This window comes from Meles meles, chromosome 11 (assembly GCF_922984935.1).
Source record: "Meles meles chromosome 11, mMelMel3.1 paternal haplotype, whole genome shotgun sequence".
NCBI lineage: Eukaryota > Metazoa > Chordata > Mammalia > Carnivora > Mustelidae > Meles > Meles meles.
The window spans coordinates 1,392,677-1,408,777 of record NC_060076.1 but is presented as its reverse complement, the minus strand read 5'-3'; the positions used below and the strand labels follow the sequence as shown (position 1 = coordinate 1,408,777).

The following is a 16,101-nucleotide window of genomic DNA, read 5'->3' as shown; positions in this document are numbered from 1 at the left end:
CCGCCCCCGAACGTGCGCCCGGCCCCGCCCCCGAGCGTGCGCCCGGCCCCGCCCCCTGCAGGGTCGCCGGGTTTAGCGACGGAGGAGGACCCGCGTCCGTCGTGCGGGCGTCACCGCACCGTCTTCTGGCCGGACACTCACCCCCGACGGGCCCCGCCTGCACTTGGGCGTCCGCTGCCCTGAGCTCGGCTTCCGGGCATCTCGGTCTGGGCCGCGCTGGGGGCCGCGCCGGGGCTCCCGGGACGCCGCGGCCGCCGATTCCCGCGCGGGCCTGGGGACCTCCCTGCGTAGGGCCGAGGCGCCCGGTCCTGGCTTCCCGGGACCCGCGGCTCGGCGCTCTGTGTCCCCGCGGCCCGAGAAGCGCGGCCCGAGTGTCTGCCCCGATGAGCCCCGATGTGCTTCCGTGGTGACCGGAGGGCTCCGCCTTGGTCCCGGGGAGCCGCGTGCTTGGAGGCAGCCGGGGCCCGCGCTGTCAGGAGCCACACGTTGACCCAAGGACGGGGGTTCCCCGGAGGCGTCGCTCAAGTCCGCAGCGGCGCGCATGGCCCCTCCGGTGGAATGACAGGTCGGCCTGCGCCCTGGCCCACTCGGTTGAGGGGCCGGTCAGCCTTCAGGGGCCTGGTGGGGACGGCGCACACGCGGCCAGCGGAGCTGAGTGCCCACGGCTGCGGGCTGCGCACCAGCACACACTCGCCGGGCTGAAGGCTGCCCTTCTGCTCCCAAATACAGGTGCTGGGGGTGCCCGACCCATGAGTTCCGTGGGCCCAAGGCCAAGGTGGCCCACAGGGCTGATGCTATGAGAAGAAAGGAGCGGGGGCGCGGGGGCTCCGTCAGTCCGGCGTCTGACTCCGTCTGGCTCAGGTCGCGGTCTCAGGGTGGTGGGATGGAGCCCCACGCTGGGCTCCGCAGTTCCGGAGTCTGCTTGAGATTCTCTCTCCCCCGGCGCTTCCCCCCGCTGGTGCCCGCGCTCCAGATAAATTAATCAGTCTGTGTAGGAAATGCAGGAGCCTCTGACAGGTCCCCGCTCCAGGGACCTGGAGCTCCAGGGAGGCGCGGCGTGTGACCCGCGGCAGAGAAGCAAGAGCACCTAATGCTGTGAATGACCGAGAAAGACTAATAGGCATGACTTTTCTGGCATCGAGGAAAGGGCTGCATTTTTCCCGAAGAGGAACTTCAGGTCTGTTAGAGGTTCGTCTCCTGTGGAGGGGGGAGTATTCCTGACCCGTGACAGGACGTGGGCAGCCGAGCGGGCCGTGCAAGTTGTGTCTCCGGGCTGAGCTCCCCCAGGGGCCTCACCTAGTGTGGAAGAGGGCGGTGGCCGTCCTCAGGAGCCTGTCCTCGGGCCTGTGAGGAGATCTTTGTAACTTTTTCCCAATGTCACAGGTAGCCCGACCAAGGGGAGCCTGGGGGCTCAGTGGTTAAGTGTCTGCCTTTGGCTCAGGTCACCATCCTGGGGTCCTGGTATCGAGCCCCGCGTCGGGCTCCTCCGCTCAGCGGAGAGCCTGCTTCTCTCCCTCTGTGCTCTCTGTCTCTCTCGATCTCTCTCAAGTAAATAAAAAATACATATATGTAGACGGGTGACAGTGTGTCCTTAAGAATAAGCTGTCCCTAGTAATTATCAGGATCCGGATTGTTAAGTTTAATAGTTTACTCGGGGCCTCTCAGAACTTTTCTAAAAAGAGGCCTATCGCACGTGTGTTCGAGACGCTCAGCGACGCATCGGGGGACACGTCTGGTCCTCCGTCTCCTGCCCCGATCGGGACAGCCTGGTTCCCAGTGGGACGTGGAAGGGTTTCAGCCTCCTCTAGAGGCTCTCCTCCTCCTCCTCCTTGTGCGGAGCCTGCCGCCTCTGCTCTCGGGCCCCCCCATCTGAGGAGGGCTCAGATGGAGGCCGGAAGTTTCAAGGAGGGCCGGGGGTTCCCATTGTCCACGGCTTGTCTCCATAAGTCCTGGCTGCCCACACGGGTGATCCTTTTCAGAGGCAGAGAGGGTCCAGTTCAGGAGGAACATACTGTCTCTCCCGGGAAGATGGAAGGCCCGGCTGGCTTCTACAGGGACCTCGAGCGTCGTCAAGATCAGCCGAACCTTTTCTTGTGGCCTTTTTTGTTTGCTTCCAGTCCTGGAGTGAGAACGGGTGGGAGACCGGCCGAGGGGCCCCTCCCTCATCCGGCGCTTGTTCCTGCAGTGGGAGGAGAGAGGAATGACGGGGCGCTCAGGCTCCTGTCTGTATGGGAGGAGGGTACTTTGGTGGAGCAGCTCCCCGTCTGCTTTGGTCAAGACCTGACTGCTTTCTCTGTCCCCACCTTGTTCTGATCCGTTGCACCACGGCCTGAAAGGCTGGGTCCTTCGCACATGTCCTGTACAAGCCAGGGCTGCCCCGGAGGGCGAAGAGAGCCCCACATAAATAGGAACCTCCAGACCATTTGCCTTGTTTGTTTGTTTTTACAGAACATTCTGAGTGCAGAACGGCGTCGGTTTCCACTTCCCCCAGAAGGCGGTTTCCTCCTCCTTCCGCTGGTCCTCGGGCCAGCACAGGGGCAGAAGCTGTCAGGCGCTTCTTTCTGAGGGTCAGTTGTGACGACGCCCTCCAGGGGAGAGAACTGTGGAGGGAGACGTGTTCCCCACCCACAGAATAAGGACTCCCTGAGCCCCCGTGACTCTGCGTCTGCGGTGGGGCCTGAGCAGGATGCCGCCTCCTACCTCTGCGGCTGGGGTCGTAGCCGCTCGGTGCCCGTGAGCCCTTGGTTCCCTGTGCCCTCCTCCTCCCGTTTCATCACTAGAGCGGACCTGTGTGCGGTTGGCCTGTCCCCACCACGTCCTCGGGGGCACGGCCCGCGGGGCTCCCCAGGGGGAGAGGCCGACCACGGCCTCGGCAGGCAGATGGGGTTCTGTCCTGACTCCAAGCTCCAGATGAGGGCCTGGGCTGTGTGCTCCGATCTGGGACCTCCCTCGGCAGCAACCAGGCTTTCCCAGGGGAGGCAAATTGGGGATCCCCCACTCGCCCCGTTCGCATCTCCTCTCAGCTACCCAGAGACTCACCCACGCTAATTATAGGAGCAAAAGGCCTCCTGCAGCGGGGGTGTGACGAACCTCTGCCCCGCTGGGAACCGGAGGCAGGACCGTGGGCCAGAACGAGCCACAGGTTTCATCTGTGGCCCCAGAGAAGCCCCCCATCACCTGGTGCGGATCTCGGGGGAAAACTCGGGGTCAAAGAGATCCGGGGGAAAGTGGGGAGGAGAGAAAGCGAGGCCGGGGAGGGGAGGTGGCTCTGCTCCGCACGCCGGCGGTCCGCTGGGTCGGGTCGCCCGTCGGGTCACCGTGTCCCTTCTACTTTGGAAGCCAACAACGAGCAGCCTTGGCCGGGAACCCTCAGGTGCCGGGAGGGGGCGCCCCTTCCCATCAAACAGCCTCCGAGCCCCTGAGCCTGGACAGAACCCACAGCTGGATTTGCACAGTCCGGGTCCACCAAGCCCAGCCTCGGGGCCTTCAGAGCGGCGGCACGCAGGCTGTCGGGTTCCTGGGGTGCTCGGGCCTGCCGCAGCAACGTTTACAGGCGGAGACGCCCGAGAAAGGAGAAAGTGCCTCTGTTGCGGTGCTGCTCAGCCTCGCCGACACTCCGATGAGCCCCCAGAGAAGTCCCCAGCGCCCAGCGCGCGTCCCCCGCATCCGTGTCCGAGCGCACTGGGGGAAGGAGAGACCCAGACCAGGCGGCCGCTTCACTGAGCAGAAAGGACTCCCGCACGGGAGGGAAGGGGCTGGGGGCAGTGCAGCCCCACAGGGTCTGGTCCAGGTGCCTTAGAAGTCCTCTCTGGGTGGGGCCACTGCTGACCGTGTTCCCCCTGGTCGGTTTAGAGACTTTTCTGTATAAGGCTGTGGCGTCCAGGACCCGGCGGGCGTGGCACTCGGTCCTCGATTCCCGGGATCCGGGCCCGTGGCTCAGCCTTCCACACTGTATTTTCCACGTTCTGTGTCTGCTTTAGGTCCCTTCCTGGGTTCTTTGCTCAGCGGCTGCTTGTCCAGTTTTCTGCATACAGAGCCTGACCCGCAGATGCTCGGTACAACCTTGCTCACGCCAGCTCCCTGACGACCTATCGACTCCTCGACTCCTATCACTGTGCCTTTTAGCTTACTTCAGCAGGAGACCTGGTTTTTCATTGTTATTTGTAACTTATGCACATCCACATTTTCTCTGGACTGTGGGACCGAAACAGAGAAGAGAGGAAGTGGATCACAGAGCAGACTGAGTCAGCGGCAGTCACTGGCCTGGTCAGAGCCTTATGCTTCAGGCCTCTTGGCTCTTCTGCAGCCCAGGCAGAGGGAGGGCATGTGCAAAGGCCCTGAGGTAGAAGGACTGAGCATGTTGGAAGAACAGCTGGAGCAGAGCCAGTCAGGGAAGGGAGGGAACCAGAGACCCAGCGGAGAAGAGCTCTGGGTGGGCCCTTACTAGCTGGGCTGTAGCCGAGGGCCCCAGCTCTGAAAGTCATGTGGCCATCAGAGGATTTTGAGTAGGGATGTGGGTCTGCTCTTCTGGCTCCCATACAGGAGGGGTGAGGGGAAGCAGGAGGCCCATGGCGGGCCATCACAGCCCCCCGAGTGATGGTGGGACTCGTGGTGGCGCATGGCAATGATGGGGTCGGACTTTGGGAACATCTTGAAGGTAAGACACACGGTGAGTCAAACCCGGATGTAGGCGGAGAGGTCGTGTCCTCCCACAGGGTTTTGGCCAGAGCAGCTGGAAGGAGGACATAGCTGCGGACTGAGCTGACTGGCGAGGAACGTGGGGGGTGGAGTCGGGGTGCGGCGGAAGCCTGAGCTCGTGGCCACATCTGAGGGAGGTGCCGGGCCACTGGTGGGCTCTGGGGGTGTGGGGCTCCGAGGGTAGGTAGGGCTGGTGCAGGTCACTTCAGGAGGCCGAGGACAGAGGGGACGGTTTATGGAAAGGCCGAAGGAGAGAAGGGGCGATCCATGAGGACCTGATCGATGGCTCTTCCCAGGAGACCTTCTGGGAAGGGGAGTGGAGATCTGGGAGCAGGTAGGAGGGCTGCAGGCAGGAGGGAGAGCCCCGCCCCGCAGGGAACAGGTTGGGGAGAGCCAGGGTGGGCTTAGTGGAACCCAGGGAGGGAAAGGGACGGTGAAAGCCAGCCATTGAGGCACCCAGTCCCTGCACCCCTGAATGCCCCCAGCTCGGCCCCTCTCCGCAGAGGGGGCTGCACCGGCATCCTAAGGGAGCCCCTGGCTGCCTCTTATGCTTCCATGGGCCCCTCCTTCTCTGCTGGGGCCCCTGGGAGACCCTGCTGCCCTCGGGGTGCAGCTCAGCCTCCTCTGGGCCTCCCATGCCCCCTGCCTCTGCCCCCTCCACCCATGGCCAGTTAGACCTGCACCTGGGGGCAGGGCCGCGAAGCCACAAGACGGCAGTGGAGAAAACAGGCCAGCAGGCTGGTCATCGGGCGGGCCGAGACAGGCTGGCCGGGCTCCTGCAGGCCGCCGTGCACACCTGCACCCCACTCTCAGGAGGAATTTGACCTAGGGTGCTGTCTTGGCCCGCTCAGACTGGGCATTTCCTGAACGACAGACATTCGTTTCCCACAGTTCAGGAGGCTGGACGTTCCAGATCGGAGTCCGCGGGTCAGCTTCCCGTGAGGCCCACTCCTGGGTTTGCGAACTGCTGGCCTCCTTCCTGCTGTCCCCTCCTGGGGCCTTTCCTCCAGGTGCCCCTGTGGACAGAGCGAGAGAGAGCTCTCTGGGGGCTCTTCTCACGGGGCCCCGGCTGCATGACCCCATCAAACCCCCACCACGTCCTGAAGCTGCTTCCCAGCACCAGCACACTGGGGGTTAAGGTTCAACATACGAATTCTGGGGAGACACCCAGAGCCTCCTGGAGGGACTGTGCCCCTCCCTTCCGCAGGCGCAAATCCCACTGTCACTGCTCTGCCCCGGGGCCTGCGTGTCCGCATCCAGGTGGTGAGGGAGCCAGAGCGGGGTGCTCTGAGGCAACCAGTGGGGTATGTGCCGGCCCCACTGAACAGCCTTGGGGTTCTCCTGCTCCTTCCTTGGCCGGCAGGCGGCCAGCACCTGCTCCGCCAGCCCCAGTCCCAGAGAGCACTGGCCAAACCCCCCTTCCTGCTGTGGGGATCCCTGGGATCCCCTTCCCTCGGGTCTCATCAGGCAGGGGGCGGGGGTGACCTGCTGCGCGGGGACAAGGCAGGCTCGTGCCGCTGACCCCGTGAGCCCGCTGGCGGCCAGTCCGCATGGGCGGTGACACTTCACCCCAAACGGGCTGGGTGACATCGAGCCAGCTGTGGCACCCGGCTTCGCCCAGCACGGAGACGCTGCACCCGGAGCGCACACGTCGAGTGTGGAGTGCAGCCAAGCTCAGAAGCACCAAAACGAGGTGTGGGCGGGTGTATCTTGGAATCCGAGAAACCGGCGGCACGGCTGCTCCTGTTGGCTTTCCAGGCCCTGCTCCAAGCCCCAGGCCCCACCCTGGCACTGCCCGGCCCCGAGAGGGGCGCTGCCCTCCACAGGAGCGCAGGCCCCGGCGACTGTACGCTGAGGGAGGAACACGCGCAGCCCAGGGTGACTGTCCGACCCTCCGACAGGACGATGCGCTGTGACCACAGGCATCCGACGGTGCGGACGCCTGCACTGCGGGGCGGATACGGTGAGGGATGGTGTTCCTGTTTACAGAGGGGGAAACTGAGGCTCAGGGGCCCAGGTACTGTAGTTCAGGGCACATGGCACAAATGCGACGGTGAGGTCTCCAACCGGGGCTCCCTGAGCCTCAGGAGGGGCCGACAAGGGCGCGCTCCCTTCCTGCTCCCGGGGCTGCAGCCACACCAGCCTGTGTGGCTGGATGGGCATGAGCCCCAGAGGGCAGAGGCGCTGAGCCTTTTCTGTGCCCCACAGACAGGGCAGGCTCTGCGTGGGGCCGAGGGAGGGATCCAGCTGCGGCCCCGGCTCCAGAGCGGGCCCTGCCCTCCAGCTGGTGTTGGCTGTCCCCGTGGAGCTGCTCGGGAACACCGTCTGTTCCTCAGAAACCTTCTAGGATGGCTATTCCAGACCACGGCCACGTGCCAGGAATGGAGCCGGGGGGGGGGGGGGTTCAGTCTCGTGTGTCCTCACAAGGACACCTTGAGGAGGGCCCAGATGGTGGACGTGTGGGGACAGGGTCCCTGCCACACCCCCGGAAGAGGTGGACAGCAGCATTTGGGGCGGGCTCTGAGCGTCACAGCAGCCCCCGCTGGGTCATCTTATGGCCTGGGTGGATGCGGCCGCCGGAGGGCGGGCCACGGGTGCAGGGGAGCTGCGTGTGTGCCCACGATCCTGTCCTCGTGTCTCAAACCTGTTGGCACAATTTCACAAACTCTACCGCCCGCTCCCCGCTGTGCTCACGGGGACGTGGGAGGGCCTGTTCCGGGGACAAATGGAAGGGAGCGGCTCGGCATCGATGCCCGGCAGAGGGCGGGCCATGGGGACTTGCAGACCTTCTTCGGGGGCCCGGATGCTGCCTGGGGACTGGGCACGGACAAGTCTGATCTCAGCTGGGTTTGCTCGGGCGCTCAGCCGACAGTCGGAGAACGTGGCCCGGGCAGACCCTGGGGGGCCAGGTGCCCTGGGCACAGGACGGCACCATCCAGACAGGCGATGGGGTGTTCCTCTGGGGTGCATAGCTGCCGCTGCCCCGTCCCTGCCCTCCTGGCCCTCGGTGGTGGTTTTGCTTTAAGATTTTATTTATTTATTTGACAGAGATCACAAGTAGGCAGAGAGGCAGGCAGAGAGAGAGGGGGAAGCAGGCTCCCCGCTGAGCAGAGAGCCTGATGTGGGGCTCCATCCCAGGACCCTGGGACCATGACCTAAGCCAAAGGCAGAGGCTCAACCCACCGAGCCACCCAGGCGCCCCTCTCGGCGGTGTTTTATAGGAGCGGCTGTGCCGGCCACTCAGGGTAAGGATCAAGAGGCCCTATAAAGCTGGTCTGGTGATTTGTTTGGGGCTCGAAGCGCTAAAGGCGCCTCCAGGGGCATTTCCCACAGAAGGGGACGGCGACGCAGGACAGCTGAAAGAGACAGATCACTGGAAAATTAAATGTGGGCTTTAACTGAGGAATAATCGTTTTCTGCGAAAGAAAATGACTTCTCTGGAGGCCGGTATCAGGATTTATCGGCCCAAGAGATTGTCAGGGATTGGAGCCAAGGCGTGAGGCCCTGGCGGCCACAGTCTCGGTGTGTTGTTTTGCTGGCTCCACAGACCCGAACGCCAGAGCCGCGCTCCACATTCAGGGGGCCGGGGGAGACTGAGGGCATCGACATCTTCCCCGGGGCTGAGCGGGACAAAGTTCCCGCAGGGCGTGGGCCGTCGTGGGCGCCGGCTTCCAGCACTGGGGAAAGTGGCTCAGGAGGGTCCGGCCGGGAGCGCAGCCACCCCACCCACGGCCGCCAGGAAGGGGGCAAACCTGCAGGGTTTTGACGCAGATTTCTTACCATGGTAGCCAAACGTGTGTGCTTAAGATACATAATTCCTCTCACACGGCCTCGTAAATCCAAAAGGGTCAGCAATAAATAGAGAAAAATAAAAAATTACAGACTAATTTGTTCAGAAAACTAGAAGTAAATCAATAAGAAAGCTGCAGCCCAGAAGCTGTTGGGAAACGTGTCCACAGAGCACGAACGCCCCACCCCCGGTCCAAGCCTCTCCTGGCGAGAGCAGGAGCGCGTGAGGAGTCTTACTGCGCCTCCCCGAGCCCCGAGCCGGGACGAGCCAGCGTGCGACAAAGGTGGGTCTGCCCGGCAGCCGGCCCGGACACGCGGCTGCCCCTGAGCTGGGGCCTGGTGGAGGGCTGCCTGGAGGAGGCAGCTTGCCAGAGCCAGAAGGTGGAGGGCACAGGCCGACCTCGGGGCTCTGCCAGGCGTGGAGACGTGTCCCACCTAAACTACAAGTCGTGAAGGTCTGGGTCTTCCCAGGGGTCCATAAATGCTGTCAAGGGGTGAGTTCCTCTCCAAAAGCTGGGAAGCGCGAGGCCCTGGATGGATGGAGCCAAGGCCTGAGGGGTCAGCACCCCGCCCCCACCGCGAAGACCGCCGGTGTCCCCGAGGGCTCATTCCATGCTGGACAGCCACCAGGGAACGGGCTCTTGTGTCTTCCAGAAGGTGTCCTGAGCGCTCAGGGAGGCCTGGGCCCACCTACCCCCAGAGGACAGGCCAAGGTTTGGCCGGTGACCTCTGGCCCTGGAGCAGGCTACTCTAATCCGCACAGCTGGGCTGGCCCACGTGCAGATCTGGGCCTCCGAGGCCACAGAGCCGGGGGTGTGAGCCGCACAGACGCGCCCCCTGCCCACCTGCACCCGGGCTGCCCGCATCCCCAGAACGGTGCTCTCTCCCGTGGCCTTTGCGGAAGGCTGTCCGTGCTGGCGGGCGGCCTCCGTGGGCTGGTGCCTGGTTCAGCCTCAGAGCTGCTCCCCTCCCCGGCTCCTCCAGAATGTTCTCTCTCGAATCCGTGACTTCCACATCTGTCCTGGGCCAGCCAGTCTTCGGGCACACCCCGTGCAACCTTTCAGCTTCCCGCCTCTTGAACTGCGCAGCAGGGGCCCTTTCGGGGGGCTTGATGGAAGCCGTGGACCAAAGCCCAGAAGAACAGAGCCCACTGCGCGGGGTGTCGTGCCAGGGCCGGTCCCCCGCCTAGCGTCAGAGGACCGGCTGCACAGCCGGCGGCGGGTGGCTATTCTGAACGGCGGCTCTGCCCTCGGTGGTCCAGGCTTCCGGAGCCTCCCACACGCACAGGCACGCCACAGGTGTCTGTCACCGCGGGCCCTGCCCTGTCTCCTCAGTCTTGGGGACGTGCCGGGTCAGCCGTGGGGACGCAGCTGCTTCTCTGTCAGCGGGCGGCCAGCTGGGCCAGCTCCGAGAGCACAGCAAGCGCGTCGCACAGGATCCTTCTGGTGAGACGGCTGGACACCAAGTCCACCACCTCGGCTCTCTCCCCACCGGGTACGTGGGAGTCCGCGCCCAAAGCAGGATCTGGGTCGCCGCCGTGCCCGGTGCCAGACTGCCCCGTACCTCCGGCCGCCAACAACATGGGCAGAGCCTCCCCGGCCACGAAGGCCACTCTGGATGGGGTTGGGGGCCGCGCTGGCAGCCTTGGGAGCCCCCCTACGGCACCACCGTCCCCCCCACACGAGGGGGCCCCTAGGCAGCAAGCCGGCTCAGACCACAGGCTGCCCACAGCCTCAGCTTCCCCATCGGAACAGGATTCGCCCCATTTTCCCCCAAGGCTTCCACCCTGTCTGCCCGCCCTCAGGCAGAGCTCTGACTCTTGGGGCCCTGGGAACAGTGGCTCAGGCAGGACCTCCTCGGACAAGGAGGGCAACTCCCCAGTTTTGATGGAGGCATCCTCCCCAGGGGAGCCCGGCGAGCCCCCAGGAGACGTGGCATCTTCGGGTGGGAGAGGGAAGTCTCCCGAGTGCAGGCTGATGCCCTCAAGCTCTGCAGGGAGCGTGGGGGGCCAAGGAGGGAGGCTGGTGTCCCTGCGGCTGGAGGACGGAAGGTCAGCGCTGCCATAGGACAGCACGTCGTCCACGGGGGACAGGATCTCGGGCAAGACCCCGCTGGCCAGGGTGGGGCAGGCTTCCTCTGGGGCAGGGGAGTCTCCCCTCCCCCCACACCCAGGTGCCCAGCCTTTGGATGTCCGGGCCAGCAGACCGCCAGGGTCCCCAGGAGGAGCCTGCAGGCTCACGGGGACCTCAGGCTCAGACCAGGCCTGTTGAGGTTTCCTGTGGTTGGACAGACTCAGGTCAGCGTCCCCAGGCTTCTCCGGGCAGCCAGCCGAGGCCTGCAGAGCCCCACTGCCTCGTCCTTCACCAAACTCCACCCCCTCGGATGCCAGCGACTCGGAGGGAGAGGAAAGGGGCAGGTCTGAGTCACTGGAGCCAGAGGCTGTGGCCGGGAGTGGTGGGAAGGCAGCCTCCGGCGACGCCTGTTTGGCTCTTTCTGTATTTAATCCACTGATCAGGCTCCCGCTGGTTCTGGAAGCTTCCTGCCCCTCCCCAAGGCCCAGGGAAGGAGGTGGTACAGAGCAGGGCGCCCTGCCACCTTCCAGGTGGGATGAGCCTCCTGCAGGGGAGGCGCGCCCGGAGGCTGGGTCAGCACCAGGGCCTGGCCCCAGCAGCTTCTCCTCATCCCAGACCTCGCTGGATGCCTCTGACAGCTCTGACCCGGACCTCCCAGAAGGGGCATCCGGGAGAGGCAGCAGCCGGCCCGCCGGCACAAGTCCTCCCCTGGGCTCTGGCCCCCCTGCGTCCGTGGGGGAGCCGCCCTGGGGACCGCTGCTGCCGCCCTCCAGCCTCTCCCAGGCCACCTGCTCCCTGCCCCGGGGGACCCGCCGGGAGTCTTGAGGTGAGAGCTCCCCAGACCAGCCAGGGTCTGCCTCAGTGGGGTCCCCAGCTTCCCAGTCCGAGAGGGAGACAGAGCTCTCGGAAAGCTGCACCAGCGTGGCGGACGCCTTCTGGAACTCCTGGAGAGAACAGCAGGACAGCCCGCTCAGGGAGGAGGCGGCTGGGGACCCGGAACAGGTCCGGGGAGCTGACCCAGACTCGGACTCGGGGCCCAGCCCCAGGGGGCTGCCCGCGTGCGGGCTGGAGGGCGCAGCAGCTGCAGAGAGAGGGGCGTTTGGGGGTGAGGCCCACAGTCCTCATGCTCTGTCACCCCCGTGGGGCACGGACGGGCCGCAGCCCCCAAGCCACAGGACCCAAGCCGGTGGCCCCAACCAGAAAACCCTTGATGGGCAGAAGAAATGTGCCCGCGCGTGGCTGAGCCCCCCACTCTCCGCCCGCCTGCAGGGGAGGGAGTCACGTCTGGGCGGGTCTGGCCTGGGCGCTGCTGCGTTTGGGACCCGGAGGCTGCACCCGCGCCCACCGGCTTCCCTGAGGCCCAGACGCTCTGGACGGGGTCGCCCTCGCCTGCCCCTCAGGGGCCCGTGTCGGGAGGGTGGGGGCGGGCAGGGCTCCCCGGTGGGGCTCTGGGAGAAACCTGGCTCTGACTGAGGAGCTGGTCTTGGATGACCCTGAAGTGGGGATTCTTGTCCCTTGTGCAGGTGGGGCCTTTGTGGGGGGGTCACCTGGAGCGGCACTCTGCGGGGTGGCTTCCGGCCGACAGAAGGGGTCGCGGGGGTCCTCCTGCCAACAGGTCTCCATCCTGCAAGCACATTTTAGGGGTGTCACATTTTGGGGGCTCCCCGGAAAGGGTCCCGTCCCCCCAGCCTCAGGGCCTCTGCGGGACCTTCAACTACCCCGTGAGCTTGACGGCCGGCCTGCCAGGCATCTGCCCCAATAGGAAGGGACCATCAGGGCACAGGACCCCCCGGGTGGGGGCAAGGGACCCCGTGTTTATGGGTTCTGGTCTGTCCCTGCAGCATCGGGTCTGGGGGTGTTGCCATCCGAGAGGCTCAGGGGCACGTCTCCCCAGAAGGACACCTCCAACTGCCCCTCCCACCGGCCCTGGGGCTGATTCACCAGCGGACGTCTTTGTTTCCACAGAGGGGGTCAGGCCCCGCACAGCACGGGGAGGGCTGGGGGTGCTCAGGGGGCCCAGGCCAGGACGAGGGGTGCCCAGAGGGAATGAGGTTCTCTGGAGGAGAGGACAGGCATCTCCATGCCCCGAGTCCTGACTCCTGCCTGAGAGTCCCGCCAGCCCAAGGCAGCCCCCAAACCTCACACCTCTGCTCCGCTGACGCCCAGGTTTCCATCTGGTGGGGCTCCTCCCTGGGGCTGCTGGCAAAATCCAGCTCTGGCTCCGACCCTGCCGGGCTTACGCTGCCTTCAGCCACCTGCTGGGAGCATGTTGGAGAGAGACCGCCCCCAGGATACGGCATCAGTCCGGGCCCCTGAGCAGCGGATAACCCCCAGCATGCTCCTGTGACTGTGGTAACGAACAAAGACCATCCCCTTAAAGACGGCCCTGGAGACCCCCCACTTACCAGATACCTCCCCGGGCTCCAAAGACCCCCTCAATGGACGAATCCACCTGGGAAGGGCCAAACAGGCCCCAAACATCCACACCCTCATCTGGTGGCCGGGGGACCCATCGCATCCAAAGCCACACAGCAGAGCCCAACCAAACAAGGCCGGGCCCCACTCTGCCCGCCGAGGGTGCAGGGCCAAGCCTCGACTCACGGTGGCTTCCGGGGGGCTGCAGGGACTCCTGCCGCCCAGGGAGCGCTGGCCCTGGAGTTTCTGCCCACGGCGTTCCGTCAGAGACTGTGTCTTCTCCATCGATGACAAAGGGCAGGGGTTGGGCGGGGGGTCTCCTGTGAGCAAAGGGACCTTGAGTGCCGATGGGCACGGAACAGAGGGTGTGGACGGCACAGTGTCCAGGAATTCCGAAGCCACGTGGAACAATCAGCCTCAGAAAATGGGCCCACCCTTGACCTGGCCTCCCGTCCTACAGAGGGCGAGACTGAGGACAGGGAGGAGCACCCGTCGCCCACCCCCCTGCCCAGAAATGGTGGTGGAGGTGTGTGCAGGGGACCCTCCTGTGGGCAGGCCCCCTGCACCCAGACATGGAGGGAGCGGTGGGGGACGGCTCTGTTGCACAGCTCGGGCAAGGTTCGCCAGGACGCAGGTCTGTCTGATCTCCAGCCTGGTGCTGCCCCAAGTGGCCAGGGCCCCCTGGACAGAGTGACCGTCAGTCCTCGACCGCTGCTGCCTTGTCCGGTTACCTGGGTCCACAGGGATCTGGCTCTCTACCAGCCGGCCCCCAGCGTCAGGCCAGCCACTGGCCACAGGCATGTCCTCTCCCCATGCAGGCCTTGGAGGCAGCCGGTGACTGTCCGCAGCTGAAGTGGCCTCGGGGTGTGTCCCGTCCTCCTGCCCAGTGGGAAGGCTACAAAGCAGTGAGTGCAGAGGGTCTGTGACTGCCTGTCTGGGCCATGCCCTCCCCAGGCGACGAGCCCTGACCGGGACACTCCACAAGCAGGACGGCATGTGTCCAGGGCACAGTTGTGGACAGTGGCTGAGTGGTCAGCACACGGGTAAGGGAAGACAGGGCCGGGGCCTGCCCACCGGGCCATTGCCCCCAGACGGGGCTATGGCTGGGGGCTAACAGGGCATAGGCACGGTTCAGCGGCGTGATGGGAGGGAGGCGTCCGTCCCCAGCACAGGGGAGACCGGCCACTGGGCTCCCCTGCGCTCTGGGAGGCCCAGATGCCACACATTCAGGCCTGCTGTCGTGCTCGGGGCACATGGATGGACATCAAGAGCCCCCCTCCCCCATCATCGCAGCCTCAAAGAGGCGGCTGGGGGCAAGGGCCTGGAGCAAAGTTCAGTGGCGGTGGGGAGCCCGGCGGGGCCACAGCTGCCTCTCGCTCAGGCTCGGCCTGCCGTGTTTCTCCTCCCTCTCTCCCAAGGTGCACGGTACAGCCGGGTGCAGCCTGCTGTCCTCCCCTGCCCAGCGTCTCCCCGCAGTGGGGTCACACCCACATCGGGGGCGTGAACAGGGCGTGGGGTCCCAGGGCCATCCTAAAGCCTGTAATCTTGGGCCTTGAAGGAGGGACCGCTCAGGGGCTGGAGCTCTGACTTCTCTGGGACCAGGTCTGGGAGGCGGCTGTCCACTCTGGGGTGTCCCGGACGCAGGCCCCCGCCCGGCCCCAGGAGCAACAACGCGGAGCACAGAGCAAGGGGGCTGCGCCAGAGCCCATCACCCACCCCTCAGCACTGCCTTGGGGACAGGACCGGCTAAATAACCTGGAATGGGAGCCCCCTTGGCCTTTAAAGGCTTATCATCCTGCCCACCCCCTCGCCACACCCAGGGTCTCAGGCCAGGAGCCCGGGGGGGGGGGCACTGAGCAGCGTAGGGAGTGGCCCTGGGGGCCCTCGCTCAAGGGTGCCCCTGGGCCCTCGCCCACCCTCAGCTCTGCTGAGCCCCTCTTGCTGGAGCCAAAGAAAGAAGTTCCTGTTCTCTGCACGGCCCAACCTCCCGCAAAAATTCAAAGGTCTCTCTCAGTGAGAGAGGCGGTGGTTACGAGAATTTGAGATTGTTCCTTCTGTGTACACAGCTTCTGTTCCCGAACTTTCCGACGGTGACTGGTGCCTCGCTGGTGTCATGGGAAATCAAGTGACGCCTCACCCCCCCCGGAGGACGGCTGGCCCCCGAAGGACCCAGGCCGACCGCAGCCTGTGCACACGGCCCCTCCCACACTGCCTTCCCAACCCGGCTCCCTGGGACCGAGAGGGTACAGTGGGCCTGGAAGCCTCTTCCGAGACCCCCGGGCCCGGCCATCGAAGGCAACGTGAAGGGGAGATCAGTCCACGCTGAGGTTTATTTGCAAAGCCCTCTCACGGGGAAGGCAAGCGGGGCTTGTGGCTGGGCAGCTGAGGGGCCAGGACCCCTCGCGCGGAGGAGGCAGGCAACAGGTCCCGCCGCGTGGGCAGAGGGCCGCAGGAGGCGCCGGTGCTCCCGCAGGCCGGCGGGGTCCCTGTGGAGGCCGCTCCTGGTGGGGGCGGCGAGCCCATCCCGGGGTAGGGGCTGCCTCTGGTGTCCTCTCCCCCAGCTCGCTGGGATTAGAGTCTGGCTGGTGGGCCGACAGCCCTGGGGCCATTTTATTAAGGCAGAAGGGAAGGGACGTAGGACAGTCGTGATGGGAAAAGCAACTCGCTCTCTCCCACAGGGCTCTGGGTCGGGGTCCTGGTCATCGGACTCCCCTCTACCCTCTCAGGGCAGCGCCCCTCTCATCGGCCAGAAGAGGCCCTTTTGCCACAAAACGAGGCCAGCAGCCACATGGCCAGGCCAGTGAGAGGAGGCCCAGCCGTCACAGCTGGTAGGAAAGCCCCGAGCCAGCCTCAGAGGGGGCTCCCGGCTGCTGGGAGGGGCACACAGGGGCCACCCGCTGCCCCCCAGCAAAGCCTGTCTAGTTGTTTTGTCTCCCTTCAGCCCACGTAGCCCAGGGACGGTGGCAGCCCTGTCCCCTTTCATAGATGAGGAGCCAGGCTCACAGAAGGGAGGGCACCCCAGGGCCACACTCTGGCCAGCGCTGTGCTCCTCTGCTGTGCTCCTCCACTGGACCCCAGGGCCGCGCTGGCCTCTGCCCACACCCCCATGGGCCAGCCAGCTGGAGCG

General features: G+C 65.4%; 1 protein-coding gene across 1 annotated transcript in view; it reads right to left on the bottom strand.

Annotated features, from left to right (window-relative positions):
• Positions 1-8,306: 8,306 nt before the first annotated feature.
• The window catches only part of CCDC187 (coiled-coil domain containing 187), a 48,102-nt gene continuing 40,307 nt past the window's right edge, over positions 8,307-16,101 (bottom strand). Inside the window, exons 27-31 of the mRNA XM_046023017.1 lie at positions 13,706-13,869; positions 13,161-13,294; positions 12,705-12,814; positions 12,107-12,183; positions 8,307-11,640 (exon numbers count right to left, since the gene is read on the bottom strand). Coding sequence (XP_045878973.1) covers positions 9,869-11,640; positions 12,107-12,183; positions 12,705-12,814; positions 13,161-13,294; positions 13,706-13,869 — 2,257 coding nt within the window. The 3' untranslated portion in view covers positions 8,307-9,868. The remainder of the gene's footprint in view (positions 11,641-12,106; positions 12,184-12,704; positions 12,815-13,160; positions 13,295-13,705; positions 13,870-16,101) is intronic.